This window comes from Antechinus flavipes, chromosome 3, assembly GCF_016432865.1.
Source record: "Antechinus flavipes isolate AdamAnt ecotype Samford, QLD, Australia chromosome 3, AdamAnt_v2, whole genome shotgun sequence".
In the NCBI taxonomy this organism is placed as follows: Eukaryota; Metazoa; Chordata; class Mammalia; order Dasyuromorphia; family Dasyuridae; genus Antechinus; species Antechinus flavipes.
The window spans coordinates 431,681,869-431,709,053 of NC_067400.1; the positions used below are offsets into that span (position 1 = coordinate 431,681,869).

General features: G+C 33.5%; 1 protein-coding gene across 1 annotated transcript in view; it reads left to right on the forward strand.

The window, feature by feature from the left end:
- The window catches only part of IFIH1 (interferon induced with helicase C domain 1), a 90,552-nt gene that overhangs the window by 11,414 nt on the left and 51,953 nt on the right, over positions 1 to 27,185 (forward strand). Inside the window, exon 3 of the mRNA XM_051986260.1 lies at positions 15,231 to 15,377. Within this exon, the coding sequence (XP_051842220.1) occupies positions 15,231 to 15,377 (147 nt within the window). The remainder of the gene's footprint in view (positions 1 to 15,230; positions 15,378 to 27,185) is intronic.

Below are 27,185 nucleotides of genomic sequence, written 5' to 3' on the forward strand. Positions count from 1 at the left end.
TTTAATATTTTTCCAATTGGTTAGATCTGACTTTATTTGTGTGGAAAGAGTTTTGTAGTTTTGCTCATATAGTTTCTGATTTTCCCTTGGCAGATAGATTCCTAAATATTTTATATTGTCAGTAGTTACTTTAAATGGAATTTCTCTTTGTAACTCTAACTGTTGGATTTTGTTAGTGATATATAAGAATGCTGATGACTTATGTGGGTTTATTTTGTATCCTGCAACTTTGCTAAAGGTGTGGATTATTTCTAATAGCTTTGGTAGAATCTCTGGGGTTCTCTAAGTATGCCATCATATCATCAGCAAAGAGTGATAATTTGGTTTCCTCATTACCTACTCTAATTCCTTTAATTTCTTTCTCAACTCTTATTGCCAAAACTAGCATTTCTAATACAATATTGAATAGTAATGGTGATAGAGGGCAACCTTGTTTCACTCCTGAACTTATTGGGAATGGTTCCAGTTTATCTCCATTACATATGATATAGCTTTTTATTTTCAAAAATACATGCAAAGATAGTTTTCAACTTTCACCTTTGCAAAACCTATTACAAATTTTTCTCCCTCCTTTACCCTCACTCCTTCCCCTAAATATCTAGTAATTTAATATAGGTTGAGCATGTGCAATTCTTCTAAGCATATTTCCACATTTATCATGATATCAAGATATTAACCCTTCATACTCAACTCACACCTATGCCCTCTAGCTACACATACTGTTTCTAACTAATGAGAAATTTTTAATGAGTTACAAGTATCATTCTCCCATGCAGAAATGTAAACAGATAAACCCTTATAATATCACTTTCCTGATTACCTCTTTATGCTTTGAATTTGAAAATCAAAATTTCTACTCAGCTCTGGCCTTTTTTATCACAAATACTTGAAAATCCTCTATTTCATTGAATGTTTACCTTTTCCTCTGAAGGATTTGCTAGGTAGGTGATTCTTAGTTGTAATTCTAGCTCCTTTGCTCACAGAATATCATATTCCAAGCCTCTGATCCTTTAATAGAGATGCTGATAAATCTTGTGTTGTCCTGATTTTGACTCTGCTATACTTTAATTGTTTCTTTCTGGGAAGCTTACAGGATTTTTTCCTTGATCTGGGAGTTCCAGAATTTGGCCGTAATATTTCTGGAAGTTTTTGTTTTAAAATTATAAAATTAAGGGATACAATTAAGGAATGTACTGGTAGAAAGGGAAAGAGAAAAATGGAATGGCAAAAAAATTGTGAAATATCTCATTGGAAAGACAACTGACCTGGAAAATAGAGCCAAGAGATATAATTTTAAAAATTATAGGTGTATCTGAAAGTCATGATCAAAAAAAGAACCTGACAGCATCTTTCAATTAATTATCAAAGAAAATTGTCCTTATATTCTAAAACAAGAGGGGAAAATAGAAATTGAAAGAATACACCAATCACCTCCTGAAAGAGATTTCAAAATGGCATTTTGAAGCAAATTTGTCATAAGGCCTCATTTCTCAAACAGAGGGAGTCAAATTTATAAAAAATAAGTTATGTCCCAAATGATAAATGATCAAAAGTTATCCAAAGAGCTAATAATTCATGCATATCCTTTGACCTAACAATACCACTACTAAGTATGAATACTAAAAGAGACGTAAAAAAAAAAAAGAAAAAGGAAAAGGATCTATATATACAAAAAATAGTTATAGCAGCTCTCGTTTCAGTATGAAAAAATGGAAATTGAGAGAATACCCTCAATTGAGGAAGGAATGAATAAATTGTGGTATGTGATTATAATCTCTTTTGAGTGCTTTCATAGCCTGTGACCAATTCTCATTTTTCTAGGAAGTTTTGAATGTAGGAGCTTTGACTTTGATGTCTTCTGAGTGTGCGGTTTTGAGCTTCCTTTTCACCATAGTAACTTAGTAATCAGAAACTTTTTTCTGTTGTCTACTCAATTTCCTGGCCTGTTTATTACTCAGCTTTAATCTCTTTGCTAACGTAGGGCTCATTTTACCTGGTGGAGATTGCATTGTCCCATGCTTCAGGCATTTTGTGCAACTGTCATCAGATCTTTCTGCTAGGGATCTGACCATAAGTTCTTTTCTGCCCTGGAACTCTTAGGAGTATCCCCTCCCCACTGTAGCTACAAAATAAAGCATGCTAAAGCAACAGACTCCTTCTCTGCTGAGGCAGAGACTAGGGTTTGGGGCTGAGCTTGTGCTGCAATTGTACTCTGGGGAATCACTGGTTCCACACATCTTTTCTGCTGACGTTCCAAGTGCTCTTTGGTGTCTCTGGGCTGAGAGATCTGGAAACCACCAGAGTGTCTGAGGCCGGATTTGAACTCAGGTCCTCCTGATTTCAGGGCTGGTGCTGTATCCACTGTACCACCTCGCTGCCCCCTTCTTAATAGCTCTTAAGGCATAATGCTAAAGAACTTTCCAGAATGAGTAGACAAATTCAGTATTCCATCAATAATGCAAGCAAATAACAACAGAGAGAGTAAGAGTGCTATGTTATGTTCCACACTGTTCCCACAGTTCTCTCTGTATATGTGTGTGTGTGTGTGTGTGTGTGTGTGTGTAGATGGCTCTCTTCATCAGTGAACAAGTAGAACTGGTTTGAATCATCTCATTGTTGAAGAGAGCAACGTCCATCAAAAGTGATCGTTGTGTAGTCTTATTGTTGCTGTGTATAATGATCTCTTGCTTTTGCTCATTTCACTCAGCATCAGTTCATATAAGTTGCTCCAGGCCTTTCTGAAATCTTCCTGCTAGTCATTTCTTACAGAACAGTAATATTCCATAATATTCATTTACCATAACTCATTCAACCATTCTCCAGTTGATGGGCATCCACTCAGTTTCCAGTTTCTGGCCACTACTAAAAGGACTGCCATAAACATTGTTGCACATGTGGGTCCCTTTCCATCCTTTAAGATCTCTTTGGGGTATAAGCCCAGTAGAAACACTGCTGGATCAAAGGGTATGCACAGTTTGAAAACTTTTTGAGCATAGTTCCAAATTGCTCTCCAGAATGGCTGGATGTATTCACAACTCCACCAATAATGTATCAGTGTTCCAGTTTTCCCACATCCCCTTCAACATTCATCCTTGTATTTACCTGTCCTTTTATCCAGTCTGACAGGTGTGTAGTGGTATCTCAGAGTTGTCTTAATTTGCATTTCTCTGATCAATAGTGATTTGGAGCATCTTTTCATATGAATAAAAATAGTTTCAATTTCTTCATCGAAAATTGTTCATATTCTTTGACTATTTATCAATTGGAGAATGGCTTGAAGAACTATTATAAATTTGAGTCAGTTCTCTATATATTTTAGAAATGAGGCCTTTATCAGATTCTTTGGATATAAAAATGTTTTCCCAGTTTATTGCTTCCCTTCTAATCTTGTCTGCATTGGTTTTGTTTGTACAAAAACTTTTTAACTTAATATAATCAAAATTATCTATTTTATGATCAATAATGAACTCTTTGGTCACAAAGTCCTTCCTTTTCCACAAATCTGTAGTATCATTCTTTATGTCTAGATCATGAACCCATTTTTACCTTATCTTGGTATACGGTGTTAGGTGTAGGTCTATGTCTACTTATGTCTATTTCTACTTTCTGCCATACTAGTTTACAATTTTCCCAGCAGTTTTTGTCAGATAGTTATCCCAAAAGGTTTGTCACATACTAGATTGCTGTAGTCATTGACTATTTTGTTCTGTGAATCTAACCTATTCCATTGACCAACTTCTCTATTTCTTATCCAATACCAAATGGTTTTGATGACTGCTGCTTTATAATATAGTTTCAGATCTGGTACAGCTAGGCCAGGTAGGTGTTTTTCTAATCCCCATATTACAATTGAGAATACTGAGGCAGAAATCACGTAACTAGTAAGTATCTTAGGCTAGATTTTGTGCTCAGGTCTTCCTGCCTCTAAATCAATAGTATAACCAAATTAAATATGCAAAATGAGGTCATTGAACTTGATAATCTTTAAAGTTCCTTCTGGTTTAAATACTGTCATTTAATGATAAGTAGACTTAGAAGATGAAACCCGAAAAAGCTGCTAGACTAGATAAAAAAGACAAAGAAATCTATGATAAAGAAAGCACAAGTTTGAAGGCATTACTTAGATTAATGCTGTAGCTAACAGCAAAGACACAATGAGAAAAAAAAATCAGATACTATTACTATTTAAAAAAAAAAAGGTTATGTGAGGCCATTTATAACTGCTCACTCATTTTCCTACTTATTCATTTCTAAAAACCTTGATAGAATGACCCACAAATAGATTATAGATGAAGATATTAAGAAGATAATAGGTAGACTTTAATAAATGATATTCTATAGCTGACTACTTCACAAGTTCACAGTTTATTGAAAGATGCAGAATGTTTAAGATAGTACTTTTTTTGATTTTTAAAAAACAGTCTCAGCTAAGGCATAGTGGATAGAGAGCATTGGTTCTTGGGAGACCTAAATCCCCAGACCTGCTTCTAAGAGATAATAGTTGTGAGACCTAGGCAAGTCACATTACCTCTTAGTGCTCCAGGGGTAGGCATGTATCTAAAACTATAAATTACAAAAAAGGTAATATTTTGCACTTTGAGTGAGTTTTCTCTTCCAAGAGTTTCCTTTATCAATGAAACTACTGATCAGTTCTCTATCCCATAAAAAAAGGTTTTACTTGGTAATGAAAATGTCATCTTAAAGGCTTTCCTCCAAAAAGGTGTTTCTCAAGTGTAAAATATTATAATATAAGCTCCTTTGAAAGTTGAAAATACAGAGATAACTTTATTCAATAATACTCTGATTATCAATAAGATATTTCACATAATCATATTGTGATCATACATAATTCTTGATAGGTAAAACCACAGAAATAATTTTATTTTAGATGATCCATTTAAAAGAAGGTAGGAAGCAGTAAGAGGCCTACCAAAGGTATTCATGTATTTCAAGGAGGATATCCTGTGAAAACTCCACATGGAAAGGGAATTTGTTATAGATGATGAAGTTCTTTGAATACTCTTGCTTATCATGAATGACATTGTGTTGTTTACTGTAGAACACTACAGGCCCTTTTCAATTAGCTATATTAAGAGAAATTTGAGCTAGTAAAAAAGACAAAACAAAACAAAAATGGATAAAGATGATTTGGTTTCTAAATTGTGGCTGACAAGTATGTGAGCTGTATGTTTGTTGAGTTGGAACCACAGTAATTACAATTAAACTGAACAGTAACTGGTCCATGATTGAAAAGGAAGATGAGTGCAAGCTGGATTACATTTGATAAACTGAGAATTACTTTGAGTTATCTTGAGCTGCTCTTTGTTCCCAAGTCCATAGTTTTAACCTTAATATTTTATTTGTGAGGCTCTGTGAGTATAAATTATAGGATACCACATTGTAAGAAAAACCAAAATTTCAGATGACACAAAGGACCATGAAAGGATATATGGCAGCTATAAGTACTCCTATTGCCAATGGTGACCTTTTTGTAAAAAATGACAAAAAATTTATAATCAAGGATATATATGTATGTGGGTATATATGCATATATATGTATTTTTATGTATAACTGGAAAAGTGGGTGCTAGTAGTCAGTCATATGACAAGAATATGATTCCAGTTTCTGGGAATTGTTACCATCATTCCTTTTCCTTGGAAATTTACAGTAAGCTCTCCAGTGCATTGGGTGGATCTACTTTGGTGAATTCATGGAAGAACATGTATGAGAATCACATGGGTTAAGGAGGCCTGATGAGCTTTCAATTATGATCTGAACTTATAAAAATGTTCCCAAGATGAAGGTGATAGAGAAGGAGAATATATTTACTATAAGGGAGAAATCATTGACTAAGGTAAATTTAAGCACATGATACAAATAATAGATGACATTTATATAATGCCTCATCAGTTTAAAAAACTATAAATATATCATCTTATTCTATTTTCATGAAAAACCTGCTAAGTAGACAAAGAAAGTTATTATCTACAGTTTACAAGTAAGGAAAAGAGTTCATAAAAGAGAAACAACTTTGTCAAGGTTACAAAAACATTGAGTAGCAGAGCTGTGCCTTAAATTTGGCCTTTATTTTTTGACTCTTTCTAGATGTATTTGGGGCCCATTTTGATATTCCTTTTTTTATAATTCATTTACATTTTTAGAAATAAAAATTTTGCTCTTTTTCTTGTAGAAATAGTGAGTAGTACATAAACAAATACAAAACAAATAAATCTTTGAGTTATAGATAAATAATATAGGTAAAAATTGAGAATTTGCTTTGCTTTTAAACTTTTTTTCATATGATCTTGTATACTTTTTGGTTATGCAAATGTCAATTTTGATAATTAAATATGTGTGTGTATATGTATCTATAGGTACATATATATTTAATTCCACAATTTTGTTAATTCTGTGAAGGTTGATCACAGCTTCAACACATTTCCATGAATGAGCAGTCAAATGATAAATAAACACTAAGTGATCAATTTTATGGTGATGTTCTGTTACAAACTTAGTTATATTGATCCTTGGACAAGATGTGTATTCAGTAGGTCAGTACAAAAGTCTTAAATTTTTTTTAAATAATATTTTATTTTTCCATATATGTGCTAAGATAGTTTTCAACTTCTGCAAAACCCTGTGTTCTGAATTTTTCTCCCCTACCCCAGACAACAAGCAATCTGATATAGATTAAACGTGTGCCATTCTTCTAAACATATTTCCATATTCATCATGTTGTGTAAAAAAAATCAGATCACAAGGAAAAAAAAAACCAAGAGAAAGAAAAAAACAACTAAACAACAAAAGTGAAAATATTGTGCTTTGATCCACATTCAATCTCCATAGTTCTCTGTCTGGATGCAGATGGCACTTTGCATCTGAAATCTATAAGAATTGCCTTGAATCCCCTCATTGTTGAAAAGAGCCAAGTCCATCACAGTCAATCATCATATAATATTGCTGTTATTATGCACAATGTTCTCTTAATTCTGCTCACTTTACTCAACTTCAGTTCATGTAAGTCTTTTCCAGGTTTTTTTTTTTTGAAATCAGACTGCTCATTTTTTCTTATAGAATGATAAAATTCGATAACATTCATATACCATAACTTATTCAGCCATTCTCCAACTGATGGGCATCCACTCAGTTTTCAGTTCCTTGGCACTACAAAAAGGGCTGCTATAAACATTTTTGCACATGTGGGTCCATTTCCCTCTTTTATGATCTCTTTGGCCCAGTGGAGACACTGCTAGTTTAGAGAGTTTTATAAAAGTTCTTCAGGCATTGTTCCAAATTGTCCTCCAACATGGTTGGATCAGTTCACAACTCTATCAACAATGTATTACATTCCCTCCAACATTGATCATTATCTTTTCCTGTCACCTTTGCCAATCTGAGAGATATAAAGTGATACCTTAGAGTTGTATTAATTTTCATTTCTCTAATCAATAATGATTTAGAGAACTTTTTAAAATATGACTAGAAATTACTTTAATTTCTTCATCTGAAAATTGTATCCTTTGACCATTTGTCAGTTGGGGAATGGCATGTATTCTTATAGATTGGAGTCAGTTCTCTATATACTTTAGAAGAGAGACCTTTTTCAGAAACACTGGCTGTAAATTTTTTTCTCCCAGCTTTCTGCTTCACTTTCAATCTTGGTTACATTGGCTTTGTTTGTGTGAAACCTTTTTAATTTAATTATCAATTTTGCATTTCATAATGTTCTCTAGTTTTTCTTTAGCTATAAATTCTTCCCTTCTCCACAGATCTGAGAGGTAGAATATCTCTTTTCCTATTCCTATTCACTTAATTTGTTTATAGTTATTCTTTATGGCAAAATCATGAACCCATTTCGACCTTATCTTGGTATATATTGGGTGTTAGATGTAAGTCAATACCATACTATTTTCTAGTTTTCCCAGCAATTTTTGCAAAATTGCTCCAGAAACTGGAGTCTTTGGATTTATCAAACACTACATTACTGTCATTGTTGACTATTGTGTCTTGTGAGCCTAACCTATTCCATTGATCTACTACTGTATTTCTTAGCCAGTACCAAATGGTTTTGATGACTGTTACTTTATAATACAGTTTAGGTTTGCTGCGGCTAGGCTACCTTCCTTTGCATTTTTCTTCTCATTAATTTCCTTGAAATTTTTGACCTTTTGTTCTTTCAGATGAATTTTGTTACTATTTTTTCTAGCTCTTTAAAGTAATTTCTTGGCAGTTTGATAGGTATGGTTATTTTAAATGGGATTTCTCTTTCTCTCTCTTGCCACTGGACGTTATTGGTAACATATAGAAATGCCAATCATTTGTGTGGGTTTATTTTATGTCCTGCAACTTTGCTAAAGTTGTTAATTGTTTCTAATAGTTTTTTTAGTTAATTCTCTAAAGATAATGTCATCTGTTTCCTCATAATCTATCCTTCAATTTCTTTTTCTTCTTTTATTGCTAAAGCTAACATTTCTAGTATAATATTGAATAATCATAGTGATAACAGGCAGCCTTATTTCCCCCATCATCTTACTAGGAATGTTTCTTGCTTATTCCCATTACATATAATAGTTGCTGATGTTTTTAGATAGTTGCTATTTATCATTTTAAGGAAAACTCCATTTATTTTTATGCTCTCTAATGTTTTTCTTAGGAATAAGCATTATATTTTATCAAATGCTTTTTCCACATCTCTTGAGATAATCATATGATTTGTTAGTTTTGTTATTAATTGATCAATTATACTTATTTTCCTTTAATTGAATCACTCTACATTCCTCTTATACATCCAACTTGTTCATAATGTATTGTTCTGGTGATGTTATGTTTTTGCTAATATTTTATTTAAGATTTTTGCATCAATATGCATTAGAGAAATTGGGGTATAATTTTCTTTCTGGTTTAGGTATCAGCACCATATTTGTGTCATAAAAGAAATTTGGTAGAATTCCTTCTCCTATTTTTCCAAATACTTTCATGTAGTATTGGAATTCATTGGTTTTTAAATGTTTCATAGAATTCACTTGTAAATCCATCTAACCCTGGAGATTTTTTCTTAGGGAGTTCATTAATGGATTGTTCAATCTCTTTTTTTTTCTAAAATGGGACTATTTAAGTATTTTATTTCTTCATCTGTTAATTTGGACAATCTATGTAAATAGTCTTCCATTTCATTTAGATTATCAGATTTATTGACATACAATTGGGCAAAGTAGCTGCTAATTATTGCTTTAATTTCATCTTCATTCCATTCATATTAAGTTCTCCCTTTTTATTTTTGATGCTGATAATTTGGTTTTCTTTATTCCTTTTTCTAATCAAATTAAGTTTATTTATTTTGTTGATTTTTTTATAAAATCAACTCATAGTTTTATTTGTTAGTTCAATAGTCTTCTTGATTTCGATTCAAAAATTTCTTAATTTCTTAATTTTCAATTAATTTCTTAATCTCTTCTTTGCTTTTCAGAATTTCTAATTTGGTATTTAATTGGGGGTTTTAATTTGTTCTTTTTTTTTAGTATTTTGAATTGCATGTCCGATTCATTGATCTTCTCTTTCTCTGTTTTATTCATGTAAGCATCTAGAGATATAAAATATTCCCTAAGAACTGCTTTGGCTGCATCCCATAGTATTGTCTCATTATTAATTGTTTGTTTGATTTGTTTTTTGACCCACTTATTCTTTAGAATTAGATTAGTTTCCAATTATTTTTTGGTCTGTTTTTTCATGGCCTGTTATCACATGTAATTTTTATTGCATCATGATCTGAAAAGGATGCATTTACTATTTCTACCTTTCTGCATTTGATTGTATTGTTTTTGTACCCTAATTTATGATTGATTTTTTTGTGTAGGTGCCATGTACTATTGAGAAAAACATATATTCCTTTCTCTCTCTACTTGGTTTTCTCTAAAGGTCAATCATATCTAACTTTTTAAAAATTCTATTCACCTTCTTAACTTTCTTTTCTGGTTAGATTTATCTAGTTGTGATAGAGGGAGGTTGAGATCCCTCACTAGTGTGGTTTTGTTTCTATTTCTTCTTGCAATTCACTTAAACTCTGAGAATTTGGATGCTATACCACTTAGTGCATATATATATATATATATATATATATATATATATACATATATATATATATAATCAATATTACTTCAGTATCTATAGTACCCTTTAGCAAGATGTAGTTTCTTTCCTTATTTCTTTTAATTAGATCTATTTTTGCTTTTGTTAGGTCTGAGATCAGGATCGCTATCACTGCTTTTTTTTTTCTTTTTTTCTTTCTTTTTTTTTTTTTTTTTTTTACTTCAGCTAAAGCATAATAGATTCTGCTCCAGCCTTTTACCTTTACTCTTTATGTATCTCTCTGCTTCAAATGTATTTCTTACAAATAGCATATTGCAGGATTCTGGCTTTTAATCCAGTCTGCTATTTGTTTCCATTTTTTGGGAGAGTTCATCCCATTCACCTTCACAATTAAAATTATTAACTCTGTATTTCCCACCATCCTATTTTTCCCAAGTTATACTTTTCTTTCGCTTTTCCTCCTTTTTTCCTCACCAGTGTTTTGAAGCCTTACCATCTTGATAAGACTTGAAAAGACAAGAGCTAGAGGTTCGCCATACCCTTAAGAACACAGGAAATAGATTATTGAGACAGTGAAATAAGATATTAATGAAGGAAATCCTACTGTTGCTTATATACTTGGATAGATTTATGCATTGATATACATGCTCCTTCCAACGTATAGGTTGCAACCCAACCAAAATTTTATATACTACTTGCATCCTGTTCATTTCCTTTCCTAGATCTTCCACAGATGGACCACCCAATATATTGGGTCATCTTTCTTCAGATTATTTGACATTGCATGCATACTATTTGACATTGCATGCATACTATTAGGTCAAATGAGCTTTCCATGAGCTTTCCATTTGAGTATGTCTGGATCTTGATCTATAACACCTCATTTTCTGTTAAACATCTTTCTGATGGTGTCCTTTGCAGTTCTCTTCTATAGTTTTTTATTGGTTAAATGTTTCAACCTACTCTATTATTATTTTTTAATCTATTTTTGTCTATTATTGTCTTTTTTGTCTATTTTGAGAGACCAACAACTTTTGGAGGCTGTGGAACTTTTTTTTATAACTTTTTTTCTCCATATAACATTGAAAGAATATTGGGTCATTGAAAGCATTCCAAAAATTTCCAAAGACATTCTGAACAATCATTTCCCTAGTATTCTATTTCAATTTAAATCTTCATTTATAGTTTTTTTAAGACGTTGTATTGGTGGACCAATTCTGTGTGTTGTCTATTCAGTTGCATTTTCTAGTCAGGGCAAAAGTTTCCTTTTATCCTGTCGGGTTTTTCCTGTATAAATGGCTAGACCAATTCTTTTGAGTGATTATGAAGGTCATTTAGGAGGCTCTGCAGTCCTACAGTCTTGTGGATCTTGGTGCCATCAGCACAAAATCAACTGAAAATAAAAGGATCTCTCCATCTATAAGGAATCCCACTTGTATTTAGAGTCAACTTCTGACATTCTTGATAGCAATTTCAAAATTTCCAATGAATGCCTATTTCTCCATTCATATTGTGCTTGATATTCATATCTGAGTTTGTTTGTTTTTTTAACACAGTTGTTTAATTCTATTTTTTTAAACATGTAGATGTTACATTTTATTGGAAATTCAAATTGCTGAATCGAACATTATTTAATGATAAACCTACACATTTATTATTTTTTATGTTAGATATATGGTCTCAAGTGTTTGACATTTTTTACTTTATTCAGATATGAACTGATTGATTGCTTACTTCCTAATATTTCAAAATCGCAAAGTCTCATTTTTAAAGTTAGTTTGCACCATTATAAAATACTCCAAAAGCTTCATTAGTAAACAGATTGGGTAAAAACATAATATAGTGAACATTAAATATCCATTTACTATAAAATAAATACAGGTTCTATTATTCAGGTCAGATCTTTCCAAGCAACTTTTATTATGCTTTAAAAAGCTTGTTCCTTCTAAGAACACAGTATAACCTTTGGCACATAGTAGTAGAGATTGATAAATGCTCATTGCCTTGCCTTATTACCTTCTTCTTCTCTAAAGGAAAAAAATTTGTAAGGGTGGACATTTTCACTATTAGAGCTCTTAAATAATTCAAGGAATATTATATAATTTTATAGTCACAAGAGACATCTTTGTAGTCTTATCCCACACTCATTGCTAAATTGAAACAAGTTTCTCTAAAGAGCCTGTGATCTCTCTTTTGCCTGATCGAATGTTCATTTCTAAGTTCTTTCTTTCCTGACTCTACATTTGTGAGGTCACTGTTTCTTGTTCTCTCTTACTGAATCTTCTCTTTGGAACTTTGTGTCGTATTTTCTAGCTGCCTACTTGCTTCTTCTCAGTCTTCGTTGCTGGATTCTCATATCTTTCCTCCTATTAGTGGCTATACCTAAAGGATCTGTCCTAGGCCCTCTTCACTTTCCTATTTACATTTTTCTCTTGATGATCTCATCAACTACTGTAGTTTTATTTATCTGCTCTTTTCAAGTAACTCACAAATATGAGTTGCTACTCTCTCTCCTAAACTCAGATATTGCCTCCTAAACTGTCTAGGTATATTTCCTTTAAACACACACACACACACACACACACACACACACACACACACCCCTCAATCTTCAGATTGGGTCTTCCATCCCATCCAGGTAGAAAGTTCAAGATCTATTCTAAGGCCACCACTGATTACAAAGATTTCCAACCCCATTACTATTTGACCCTCTTTAGGTAACCCAAACACCTAATTATTGCAACTAACTATTGCAACTCAAAGCTTAAAAGATCAGCCATTCTTCACTTCTCTGGTTTGACATTTTTAGCTGGATGCCCTGGCAACATCTCAAACTCATTTTGATTCTTTTGTTTTCAGCTGCTATTGTGCTAATGACATCAAACAAAATTCATTATCTTTCACATCCATATCTACTCTTTTATCTAATTTCTCTAGATTCAACTTTGTGTTGAAAGCATCACTCTTCTTGCATTTTTCCAAGTTCAGAGTGTTGCCAGGGCATCCAGCTAAAAATGTCAAACCAGAGAAGTGAAGAATGGCTGATCTTTTAAGCTTTGAGTTGCAATAGTTAGTTGCAATAATTAGGTGTTTGGGTTACCTAAAGAGGGTCAAATAGTAATGGGGTTGGAAATCTTTGTAATCAGTGGTGGCCTTAGAATAGATCTTGAACTTTCTACCTGGATGGGATGGAAGACCCAATCTGAAGATTGAGGTGTGTGTGTAGTGTGTGTTTAAAGGAAATATACCTAGACAGTTTGGGAGGTGGCAAAGTGTCATCTACATACAATAGCAAGTTGTTTATGTGGTTCTCTCTGTGCAGCATATAGTTAGCACATGCACAATGTTGCTTTGGTTATGTAAGGATATTAAGGTATATAAAGCTGAGAGAATTTGGAATAAACAGACCCCATGTTTGACCTTCCACATGAGTCCTGCCTCTTCACTCCTTTCTAAGACCAAGATTTTGAGCTGGTACCAAGATTCTCCAGAGAGCTAGTCCAGACACAGCAAGAAGGGGGAAAAACTACCACAACAAAAAAGCAAACAAAACAAAACAAAGTGAAAATACTGTGCTTCCACCCATATTCAGGTTTCATAGTTCTCTCTCTGGATGGATGCAAATGGCTCTGTCCCATCACAAATCTATTGGAATTGGCCTGAATCACCTCACTGTTGAAAAGAGTCAAGTCCATCACAGTTGATTATCATGTAATTTTGTTTCTGTGTACAATGTTTTCTTGATTCTGTTCACATCACTTAGCATCAGTTCATGTAAAGACTTTCTAGTCTTTTCTGAAATCAGCTTGCTTATTATTTTTTATAGAACAATAATATTCCAGTACATTTATATTAACCATAACTTATTCAGTCATTCCCCACTGGATGGGGCATCCACTCAATTTCTAGTTCCTTGCCACAGAGTGATTTTTTTTAAATACAGATCCAACTATATCACTTCCATAATCAATCAGTTCTAATGGTTCTCTATTATCTATTAGAAAATACAAACTATATGCTATTTAGCTCTTAAAACACTTGATAGCTTGGATCCTATCTATCTTTCTGGTCTCTTTATATATATACCCCTTCTCACTCAATAAGATCCAACCAAAGTAGTCTTTTCTATTTCTCACACATAGAATTCCTATCTCCTTCTCACTGACCGTTTCCCATTCCTAAACTATATTTCCTCCTCATTCTATTTAATAGAATCCCTCTCCTTTAAGGCTTAGCTCAAATGTAATGACTACCAAAAAAAACCTTTCCTGAACCCTCTTATTTGTCAGCATGCTCCTTCCCTAGCTACTTTGTATTTATGTGGAATCTAACAGATAAAAATGAAAGAAGCCACTCTTGTCAAGGTGCTTATAACTTATAACAAAATAAATTCAACAAATTAAATAAAGGTAGTTAAATTAACTTGAATTTAACTACCTTTATTTTGTTATATTTTTTTCTCAACAAATTAAAGGTAGTTAAATTAACTTGAATTTACTATTTACTTTACCAGGAATGTACTTGAGGCCCATGTAGATTTTTCTCAAGCATATGGGTTGACTATTAAGATTTCTTTGGTCATCTTTTGGAGGGATAAGAATAGGGTTTATTTGTTTGGGTTTTTTGAGAATTCATTTTCCCAGCATTTTCAGAATCATGCTGCTTCTAGCACAGTGGAACTTTATGAAATGAGATATCTTAGTTTAGCCAGCTCCTCATTCCATTTTTGGGATTTCTATTTCCTCAGTTAGGACCTCATGATGTTATAATGGATTATAATATTAGAATTCAAATATAATATCTCAGTTATCTTGCTTTCTGAACTCTTTCCTTGGAGATGCTACTCTTGATAGATAAGATACAAGGATTCTTTTTGTTTTTCAAAACCTTTCTAGCTTAATAGTAACTTAGTAGAATCTTATTCCACTAACAGAGCCTTTTAAAATCCCAAATTATATCTATGCTGCAAGGAAGATAAATATTTTACAAGGTTAAACTACAGGATCCTAGCTTTTATAGTTTTAAACAGAAATGTTAATAGAAATGTTTCAATTACAAAGAAATATAAATTTATTTGGTGCCTACAAAAAGCAACTTACTTAAAATATCATTTATATTTTTAATATTTTTGTTCAAAAAACAGAGATAAAGGAAAATGGAATTGAGAAGTTATCCCCAAAGGATGATCACATCATTGAAAAGCTTATTGAACATGAACAAGAAAATGATAGCCTAACTGTTGAAAGTGATGAATTGGAATCATCTTTTGCAGATTCTTCTGTGGTTTCAGGTAATATACCTTTTAAAGAGTCTAATCTTGCACAATGAGTAATAACCATTTTATTAGGGATAGAGAAAATCTAAGAATCAATAAAAAAAGATACATAGTTTTCTGAACATTAAAAAATAAAATAAAATCATACTTTAAAGCAGTGATAACACTTTAGTGACTAGAATCAGATTAAAATGTAATTGAGAAATATTTTTTAAAGTGTCAATATGTAGTGTTCTATAACATAACAAATATGAAAATATGTTTAAAAGGATTGCACCTATTTAATCTTTGTCAGATTGCTTGCTGTCTTGGGAGAGAAAATAAGGCAGGGAGGATGAAAAATTTGGAACACAAGGTTTTACTGAACTGAATGTTGAAAGCTGTCTTAATATGTATTTGGAAAAATAAAATACCACTAAAATATGTAATATTCTAAATCAATCTATGGCTTGTAAGGGTCCTTAAGCATTTTTTAGTTGTCCATCTTTCTCTCTTTTTCATTTGGAGTCCACTGCTTTAAAGGAATGAAAAAACTTTCTTTTTTCTGAGCAATAATCTGTTTTATCTTAAGTTATTTTTTAAAAAGTATGGAGACATTTGAAAAGATTTTTTTAAGCTATTTAATTTGGCAATTTTTGATGTAAAGAAAAATTAGTAATTATGAAGCTGCTTGTAACACTAATTTGTATTTTAAGATTTACAATTCATTATCAATGAATTCATTTGATGATTCAAATCAAATTAATTTTGATTCATTTGAAATAACATTTTGAAAACCATTGTTGTACCTCATAATGTGCATGGTATCCTATACAGAATAATGCATTTAGGAGAAGAGGGCACAATAGTCTTAGCAGATAATTGCATATTTATGTTATATCATTTATTTATAATTTATAATTTATTTACTCAAAAAACTATTAAAACTATTAAATGCTAAATAAAGATTAAGTCATCATAACTAAAAGAGAATTATATTGAAATGTTATTATTGGATATAAAATTATAGTTGATTGATTATAAATTATAGGATACCTACATACCAATAGTGCAGTGAACTGGATCTAGAATTGACTAGGTGACCAGACCAAAAGAATAATCATTTACATATCAATGTCAACTTGAAGAAAGACTCAGGAATACCTCGATCCCATCCTGTTCAACATTTTTATTAATAAATTGAATGATAGCTCAGATAGTATGCTATCATCCTTATCATATTTACAGATGACCTTAATGTGGAAGGGATAACTAACATTGGATAACAGAACCTGGGCAGCTAGATTGCAGAATGAATATAGTACTGGGCTTGGAATCAAAATTCAAATCTGGCCTCAGATAATTCTGTATGGTCCTGGGTAAGTCACTCGCCCTGTTTGTCTCCATTCTTCCCCCCACCCAGACAATTGGGGGATTAAGTGACTTGCCCAGGGTCATACAGCTGGAAAATATTAAGTATCTGAGGTCAGATTTGAACTCAGATCCTGCTAATTTCAGGGTTGGTGCTCCATCCATCGCATCATCTAGCTGCCCTCTTTGTCTCAATTCTTAATCTGGAAAATGACCTGGAGAAAATAGTAAGCCACATTAGTATCTTTGCCAAATCTGAACATTAGATATGACAGACTTAGAGAATACTGTTTCATGGGATTCCCATTACAGTTTGTGTCTGGTGCAAAGGATAATTCAGGGTGAGAGAGATTTTAAATGTAAATAATGATTGCCTTTAATAAAATTATACACCAATAACCCCTGGTAAAAGCTGTTCCAAGGCATTTTGATAAAGTAAAAGGAAGTAAACATTGTTAAGGAAATTGAAAATTATTTCTGGGATCTTATGGAGGTATGTGGGTGTATATTGGGTGTATGTGAATGGGTTTTTTTTGCACACGTTATTTACCAAAATATCCCTCTCCCATAGAACTCTTCCTCATAACAAAGAAAATCATTTAAGCAAAACTGAGAGTGATTTTGATGATTTGATAATTGTAATGACCGCATATTTAAAATCAGCCGGAGTCAGGAATTCAGGTTAAGGGAAAAATCTTCAATATTTATTAAGGTGAAGAGGTAAATAAAGATTGCGATAGCAATATGGGCAAGAAAGATTGCTATAGCAATATGGGCAGCTGCGACAAGAAGCCAGCTAACAGAGAGCGATCTGACCTGAGCAAACCGTCACAATCGCAATTCCAAAAGTCTCTCCTTCCCCTTCCTTTTCCACGCCCCTGCTTCCACCCACCACAATTGTCATTTCCTATACAACACATCAGGACTTGCACAGAGAGTGGGCAGGGGCCATTCTTTCTCCAAGCTTATATATTAATAGAGTATGGTCCAATTACTATTTAGCCTCATGTGCTTGGGACCTCAGTGCATCAACTCAAGCCTCAGCCCATTACAGATAATAATATTCTGCATCTAGAGTCCTCTATTTTTATCAAAGAGTTGGGGAGTTCATCGTCTGTTTTCTTGAACTGAAGTTGATTGCTGCAGTTAATCAGAGTTTGATAGCTTTTTAGCATTTTTTATTACATCATTGTGTTTGTTATTCTCTTGGTTGTTCTTTTCTTGCTGTATTAGTTCATTTCCTTAAAAGATTATGTTAGTGTCATGAAAGAGACACTTGGGAGGCTATATGATTTCACCAGGTATGTGAATAGAGTGAATGGCAGTCGATGGAGGTACATATGTAGTATGCTTCTAATCCAGCTGTTTGTTAACCCCTATTGACCAACCTCTTTTAGATGAAACTGTTTTGTCTCTTAGTCATCACTTTCTATAAATGTTCATAAATAATTCCTTTAATAACAAATTCTAGAACAATCCAGTGAATTGACATCATGCTCACTAACATTTTTTTCTTTTCCAAATTTCACCATCTTCCCTTTTTTGAAAATTAGGCCAGCATTTGTCCATTTCTAGCCCTTACCTGTTAGAATCCTAGTATTAATTCAACTTGAAACAAGATGATAACTCAAGGGAGATGTTAGAATCCTAGTGTTAACACAATGGAATCGATACAGTGCTTATTGGTTCACACCTTAGAGGGAATCCTTATGAAGTGATAAGTCAGTTGCCTAATTTAGCATGGTACTTAGCAAGTTCTCTAGCTCACTAATGTATTTAAGTACTCATTGGAGTTCACACTTTTGGGAGATTCACAATTCAGTATTCAGTATGAGATTCACAAGCCAAAAACCCATAATCTCACTCTCAGATCCCATAATCCCACTCTCTCGGGAGGAGGAGTCAACCTTTTACACCCGTGACCATAAAAAGAGCTTCAGTGAGCCAGTCAGTCAGTTCAGAAGAAGCCCACTCTGGGAAGCGAAGTCAGATTCACTCCATTTTCCACCTTTGTGCTGGCTGGAGGCTGAAGGACAAACCTTTGGATTTGAAGACATTCGGTGGGAGCTCTTGGAACCAAGCAGAGAGATAGGCCACTAAGAAAACTAACCGGGCTATTTTGGAGGAAGCAATACAAGCTCTGAACTTTTAACGCCTGGCTACATTTGGGGTGATTATTGATCTGAACTGATACTAAGGCTGCCTCCAGAAAACCTCCCCAAGAAACCTGCTCCCAGAGAGAACGATCATATTATAAAAAAGAAGAGAACACCACACTAACCCTTCTCATTATCCTTGGTTTTTCGAAGATTTTTGATCAGTAGCTCAGAAATAACATCTACCATTTCTTCATTTTCTGAGTAATCTGAGGATACCATCCATTCCAGAATGGTTCTGGTCATTCTAACTGTGAAGCATCTTGGGAATGTTTGTAGTGAGTCCAATTATATATCCAAGGCAAAGGTAAACGCTGGCTTTTTCTAGAACAGGTGCAAAGTGTGCCTGCTTTTATTGTATGTTTGATCCATTCATCTTATGATTTAGCATGACTATATCAGAGGCTGTACCCTAATTTCATTGGAGGAAAAGAAAACATATGTGAATATACTCACAAACACACATCTGAACATACACACACACACACACAAAAACCCTCTAAAGGAACTGAAAATATTTTTTGTTGTTGTATAGTACTAAAATTTTATAGTGCCAAATTTACTTAAAATAAGCAAGCCCTTGGTAGTAGTTGGCAAACCATTTGTCATGGAGTTTTTTGTTGTAACAATTTCACTGCAGGATGTTTTGCCTCTATAAAAATTCTGAGAATTGGACAGTCATGAGTAAAAAAATACTTCATGATATATAATGCTTAAAGGTTTTCCAATGAAAATCATAGAAAGTGGGCAATGGAAGTATCTTTAGCTTCATTTTCAGGTAAGGAAACTGAGGCTTAGAGAAATCAAGTGACTTACCCATAATCACACAACTGGATTCAAACTTTTATCTCTACTGCAAAGCCCCATTACACTACACTCAAGTTTTCCCGAATCTCTTCTCTGCGTTGTTGCCTGCTTATTGCCTTAGGTATTTTCTCAATACTGAATAAGCCTCATTTTAGATTCTAATGTATTTTATGAAGATTTTACGAACAGTAAAAGCAAAGTAGCATAAAAAAAACTTGTTACTCAAGCTGCACCCATTCTGTAAGTAGACAGAAGACCTCAGTTTTTAGAATCATCAATCTGGCATATTTACATGTGCTAAATTCACTTGCAGAAAGACAAAACTGGGATTGGCAAAATTTTTTTTAAATGACCTGCAATTTCAGATTTAGGACTATCTAATATTTATTTTTGAACCCATTTAAAAATCTGAACATATACTTATTTTTGTGAAGGCATTGTGTACTATTGTACTGGATTAGGATAACATTTCCAATTCACATTAAAAGTAAATGTGAACCAGTATTTGGAATGTTAATACAAAGGTTGGCAACATGGTACAAAACTCTTTAGTATTTTGCCCATCAGTCAGTCAGTAAACTTTTATTAAAGGCTTGTACAATGTGTCAGATATAGTACTAAATTCTAGGGATATAAAGAAAGACAAAAGAGAGTCCCTGCTCTTAAGGAGTATTGTTTAATGGCAAACATGCAAAATTTGTTTATACAAATTATATACAGGATAAATTGGAAATAATCAAGGGAGGAAAGAGACTAGAATTCGAGGAGACTGAGGAACCTCTGAGGGAAGTTACAATTAAAGCTGAAACTTGAAGCCCAGGAAGCTAAGAGTTAGAGCTGAGGAAAGGGAATACTGTAGATAAGGGGGGGATAGCCAGTGAAAATGCCTAGAAGGGGGCATATTCAAGAGATTTACAGGTGAAATTGACAGGCCTTGGCAATAAATTGCACATAAAAGGTGAAAGGTAGTTAGTGGTCCGAGATAGCAAGGGAATTGTGAGCCTAAAGAACTGGGAAGACCGTGGCATTAATAGTAATAGAAAAGTTAAGAAGAGGGCAGGGTTTGATGGGGAAGGATACTGAGCTCAGTTGTAGATTGTGTAGTATGGGCATGTTCTAAAAAACATCCAGTTCAAGATGTAATAGGCAATTAGGGATGTGAGATTGAATGTCAAAACAGTGGTGAAGACACCATCTTGGAATTCTCTCCCTCTCCCCCCATATATCTAGTGAGAAAATACAAAGTAATTTTTAAAGAAAGCAAACCTTCACCCCCCTTAGAAATTGCAGTAAGAAGTCTAGAATTAATGATCTTTTTAAAAAAAATTCCTGGTCACCTTCAGAGGAAACACAAGAGTAACTCCTCTACATTTTCTATGTTACTGATTATTGTTACAGAATTTATGTCTTAGTTCTATCATTTCATTTGAGTTTCACAACAGATGTAAGGAAAGAAATAAAGGATATGATCATAACCATTCTATAGATGAGAAACCAGAGATTCAGTGAAGTTACATGAGAGTTTGTAGTTGAATCCAGTTCTTATCGACTCTATGCAAATCTCTTATCCAGTATCTTATCTCTCTTGAAGGGAGCAGGAAAAAAAAATTAAAAGGTTTACAGAGAATGTTTCTAGTAGTATTTTCCTCTTTTTACAGATGAGGAAATTGAGGCTCAGGTTAAATCAGTTACCTGTAGATATTGTATTAGAGGTGGGTTCTGAACTGCAGTCTTTTACTCCAACTCTCGCTTCACTGTGGGCTATACTACACAAACGCTTTATACCAGGATATTTAAAACTAAGTAGCCATTTGTTACAATAAATTTAAGATCTACGTATCTAAGAAACTGAAAAATTCTGCTTAAATTTGTTGAAACAAATGACTACTTACAAAAAAAAACCTACTTAGTTTTAAATATTTTTTTGTGCTTTGCTTGTGGATTGGTAATAAAATAAGAGTAAAGTCAAGTCAGTTAAAAATATAAATTTGGATTTAGAATAAAAAATTTTTTTACACTTTCAAAGTGAAGCAAAAATTCCCTCTGTTTTTGTCTCTGAAAGTTAATGATTTCTCTAGTTCCTCACTGTAACAAATACCCTGCATTTTCCACCAGAGGGTGCTTTTGCATTTACAAAGACACACACATAGTGAAACTCCATTGTAACAGCCATTATAATTCAGCAGTGATAGAAAGTTAAGTTTTTTTATATGAGAGTGGTATGTGTGAATGCCCAGTGCGCATGCATCTGAATACGTGTGTCTATTTTGATTTATATATTCTTTCACGTGAAGATTTTTAAATTCCACCCCAGCTAATGAGCTCACCAACCTGCTTGTTTTCAGACTTCACTACCTTCTTTTTCATATTTCCCCATATGTTCCATTCCTAAGGTTTATCTGGTGACATTATGTTCTGGGAGTTATCGTAGATATATTTTGCAAAGAGTAGATCGTGTTCTGTAGGAGGAGTTTAAAAATTGACCTTTATGGAAATACCTTCCCCCTCCCCCATCTGTTGTAGCATTTTTCCTTGCATTTTTTATATATCAAAGTCCAATCTTGGGTCTGGTCTGTATTTATTTCTGGATAAATCTCCCTTATCTCTTCCAAACCAAATTTTTTTTTTCCTCATCCAGCCATATAAATCATCACCTAGTTTACCAATCCCTCTTTTTCTCTCCTCCTTAGCCCACTTTATCCAGAAAATGTGGACAGCATATCTCACGAACTACCAAAAAAAATCAAAGCAACATTGAAGGGTAGCACCTTAAATTCCAGCAGCTGCTATTCACTAGCTCTCTAAGCCTCCTATACACTTAGTAATTATGACTTATAATTATTTGTGTACATGCCTTTTCTTTCTACTAGATTGTAAGCTCCTTGAGGTAAAATCCTTCAGGTTTTTTTCATTTTAAATAATAGTTGTTTATTAATATACACTCACTGTACATGGCAGCTCTTAAGAAATGTGAGTTGAATTGAATTCAGTTGAATTTTAATGTTCTTCAAATCCTATAAGAAAAAGTTAATGTTTCATTTAAATTTTTTATTTAGTGGCCAACTTTGAAATGATCAGTTACGGAAGTATAGCTTTAAAATTTAAGCTTTAAATAGCAGAATTTAAGGTAAAATTGGTGCAAGGTAGATTGTATCATTTGAATAACTAAATACCAAATTAATGTAGATACGTTACATAACTTTTTACATATTTTATTTTCTAATGATTGTAATAAATGTAGGATTGTACTTTTCATAAGATCATAGATTCAGAGCTGGAAGACACCTTAGAAGTAATCCAGTCAAAATCCCATTATTTTGTACATAAGAAAACTGAAGCCTAAGAAACTTATGTGACTTATTCCCCAATATCACTATGCTATCAAATATGGCTGAAGTGAAATTTGAACCCCAGATTCCCTCAGCCAACTTTCCAAAGTTTAATCTCCCCACATCTCAGCTCCTGGGCAAAGAAACATTCTGTTTTGTTTTCTTATCCTGTACCCTTATTCCTAATGACTGTTTAGTTTTTTCCAAAGCTCTTCTGATCTGTCATATATCCATATTATCTTGGGATAAAAAGTTGTTTGTTTTTCATTTTTGATTAAAAAAAAAAGAACCATGAAATCAAGGATGTGATACCATGACTTTCAAGTGAATTGGATTTAAGTGAGGAAAGACTGTATAATGTCACCAGGCACACTTCCTCCTCTGGAGTCATCTGGGTCAGTGGCAAAATATAGATCAAGACAACTGAAGATGTCCCTTCCTGGATGCAGTGGGAGACACTGGCCTTTGTAAGCTCAAGTCTTGGGCTGGGACCTATTGCTGGCAAGTCAGTGAGAACCATAGTAATTTGGGTTTAAGGAAGACAAATAGCCCATAAAACCCAAGATTTCTTTATAAGTTTTAGCAATCCAAATTTATAGTTGGGCAGAGCATCTGCAGATGCTCTGGATATGGGGAAGGATACTGAGCTCAGTTGTAGATTGTATAGTATGGGGATGTTCTAAAAAGCATCCAGTTCAAGATGTCCAATAGGCAATTAGAGATTGCTAGGGTATGATTTCCTATGTGGACAGAGGGAAAGAAGTAGGAGAGGAAGGAAAGTAACTAGGAAGGAAGAAAGGAAGAAGGAAAGTTCAACCAAATATCTCAAGATCTGTGGTTTTTACCCTCATAATATTTAACACACCCATTCTTGCCTTTTTACTCACATTGTTTCCACCTTTGTTCAGACCCTACTATCTTTTGAATTGTAAACATTCATTCAGCCATTTACTAAATACCTACTGTGTGCATTAGATAGATAACAAGTGATCTAAAAGGAGTATATGACACATACAGAGATAAAAAAATTATACAATGTGCAAGCATAATTTGGAATAGAATATAATAAAAGCACAGAACTAGTTAAAGTACTGTATTACATTAGAGGAAGAAAAAGCTATTTCTGTTGGTAGAGATCTGGAAAGGATTCCTGAAGGAGGCAGGAAATTAAGAATGAGTAGGTTTTCAGCAAGCAGAGCATTCTAGGCAAAGGGAAAAGTATGAACAAAGGCATAGATATGGGAAAACAATGAGCATGTGCATAGCACCAAATGTAGTATAATTTGGGTAGAACATAGCATACATGGAAGGAACAGTATAAAATAAGTTTGGATAAATCAGGTAGGCCTTGAATTCTAGGCTAAGACTCGTAGGCTGTATTTGACAGATAAGCCATTGAAGGATTCTGTAGAATGATCAGACTTTGCAGTGGTTTGAAGGATATATTACAAGGAAAAGAAATTGGAGACAAAGTCATGTAGATAGTAATGCGAGGCTTGTGCCAGAGTCTAGAACTGAGGAGATAGGTGGCTGAGAAATATTGTAGGGTTAGACTGAGAAGGACTGATAAAGACTGATAAGAGGATGAGAGTGATGACTTGAACACTGATGATTTTGTAGATAGTGATATCATCAAAGAAGTTCATGGATCATTATTAGGAATTACTTATAAAAACAGGATGTTAAATACTATTCTAAACATTGAATTTAAGTTAATATCTGGGATATCTATTTGGAGCTTTCCAATAGGTAGCTGAAAATGTGAATAAGGGACAGGAGAGAGACTCAAATGGATCTACAAATTAACCAGAGTTTCTTGTTTCCATTTTCCCAACACTAATTCATCTTACACTATTTTCAGTGTCAGTTCTCTGCTTTAAAAAATAAAAAGTTACGAATGCTTATCATTGGATAAAATAAAATCCAAATCTGTTGAGCAGGAAATATTCAAGACCTGTCACATTCTATCTCCAGCTGCCTTTACATACCCAGAATCCCAGATGAGTTACTCACTTTTCCATCAATTCTTCCTGGTATCTTCTGCCACAGAAGAATGTCCTTCCTTTTAGACTTTGAACTTACTGAGAACAGGGATTGCCTTTTGAATTTCTTTGAATCCCCAGCATTTAACTCAATGCTGCCACATAATAGATTCTTAATAAATGCTAGTTGACTAGTCCATTGTTCTTGAGAGCTCCTTTACTTATTTTTGTCTGTAATATGAGTGAATTTATTAGGTGATCTGCAAGGTCACTTTCTGCTTTAAGTTATGTCCTGATCCTTTTTTGTCTTTTCTCTTCCCCATACCTATTAATTTCTTCCCTTTGAAAGACCAGCGATGGGACAGCTCAGGTAGTTTCCGTCATAAAATCTTTTTCAGTATCTCTGTTGGAAGTATTCTTTCTTCCCTTTACTTAAGACTATACATTTATCACTTTACTTTGTACTGTAATTATTTTTATTTCTCTTTTATCCCCACTACTTTAATCTTCTCCATCTTTGGGGCCTAGAACAGAGCCTTTACTAGTATTGCATACTTGATAATCTTTTTAAAAATTGAATTGGATCCAGGAGAGAATGTGGGAGGTGGGTGGAGGAGGCTTTTCTCCCTTCTGCAGTCAGGGAACACATGTTCTCTGGAATAGAAGGAAAAATGTAAAAGACCAAACTGTGTGTGTGTGTGTGTGTGTGTGTGTGTGTGTGTGTAAGTACATATACATATCCTCCAAAATACATTTAAGCGTGTTTGTCAGAAAAATCAGGGATTTTTTTCTGAAGAAAATTTATACTGTTAAAAATAGCTAGATTTCTCATATGCCAGAGGACAAAGGGACAACTCATATGCTTGTGGTCATACTCTCCAGTGTGAGGGTCCATCCTAGATAGTGAACAGCACCAGAAGAGAGACAAATGTATCTGAGGTAGTGTGCAGGATTTCAAGAATGAATCAGCCATCAGAATCTGTTGGAGATTGAAGTTCCCCAGAAGGGTGAAAATTAAATTATTTTAGGACTCTAGTTCAGCTTTGTAATCTTAAGTGGAGTTGGAGCTTAAGTTCATCTTGTATATCAGTCATTTAGATCTGCTTCATTCCTAAATTTATTTATACAATGCAAACTTGTGCTTTGCAGAAAGGGATTTTGTGGAGGTAAGAGATTAAGGAAAGGAAAAGAGGAAAGGAAGAAGAATTGGGAGGGTTCTGTAAATAACAGGATGTCCTGATCCAGAATACTTAGGTAGACTACATTGCCAGGCATAACAGAAAGCTGAAATTTGAGAAATTCCTGCTTGATACACTATATCTGATCTTTATAATTATAACATAAATATAAACTCTGCCATATAGGATTATTAACTTTTGTCATTTTATTTTTGCCCAGCAGAGGGCACACTTCACATTGAGATAAATCTAAAATTAATTCATGCCATAAGATTGTGTGTGTGTGTGTGTGTGTGTGTGTGTGTGTGTGTGTGTGTGTGTGTGTGTTAACTACTTTGGCGTTTAAAAACTTTCTATACTACACTGTATTTTACTTCGGGTCTCTAATTGGCTTAATACATCAATATGGTATTTTAAGCTATTACTAAATCACACATTGAATTTGTCAGTTGTCATTTAATATGTGTTTTTTTTTTTTTTATCAGTCTAAACTGATTAGGTTGATTTGTGTGTATGGCTTGTAGAACAAGTCTTATTACTTTATAGTCATGCCACATATGTGTGATATAGTATATTATTTTGATTAAACATCATAGAAATTCTTATTACTTAAGTTTAATTTCTATTATTTCAGCTCAGTGAAAGATAGCACAGAGTAAAGGTTAGAGAAAATTGATCTTGGAATCCGGGCAGTCTGGGTTCAGGTTCAAGCATTACTGATTCTGTGATCCTAGGCATGTTACTGTCTTGCTGAAGACAATAAACAAAGATAAAGTAATAAATAAAATAGATAAAGATTTTTTTAAAAGAGAAAGAATATTTGCTGATTTGTATTGATGAGTTTCCTTTGACAATGAAGTAACAAATATGGATTTTAAAAATCTAATACAACATGATCTGCTCAGTTAAAAAAATTAATATAAATTGATGCTATTTTTTAGTGCTTCTGCTGAGAAACTGTATTTAGTCATTACTCTACTCAATAAAACATCCGTATAAAATAACTTTGAATGTATATTCT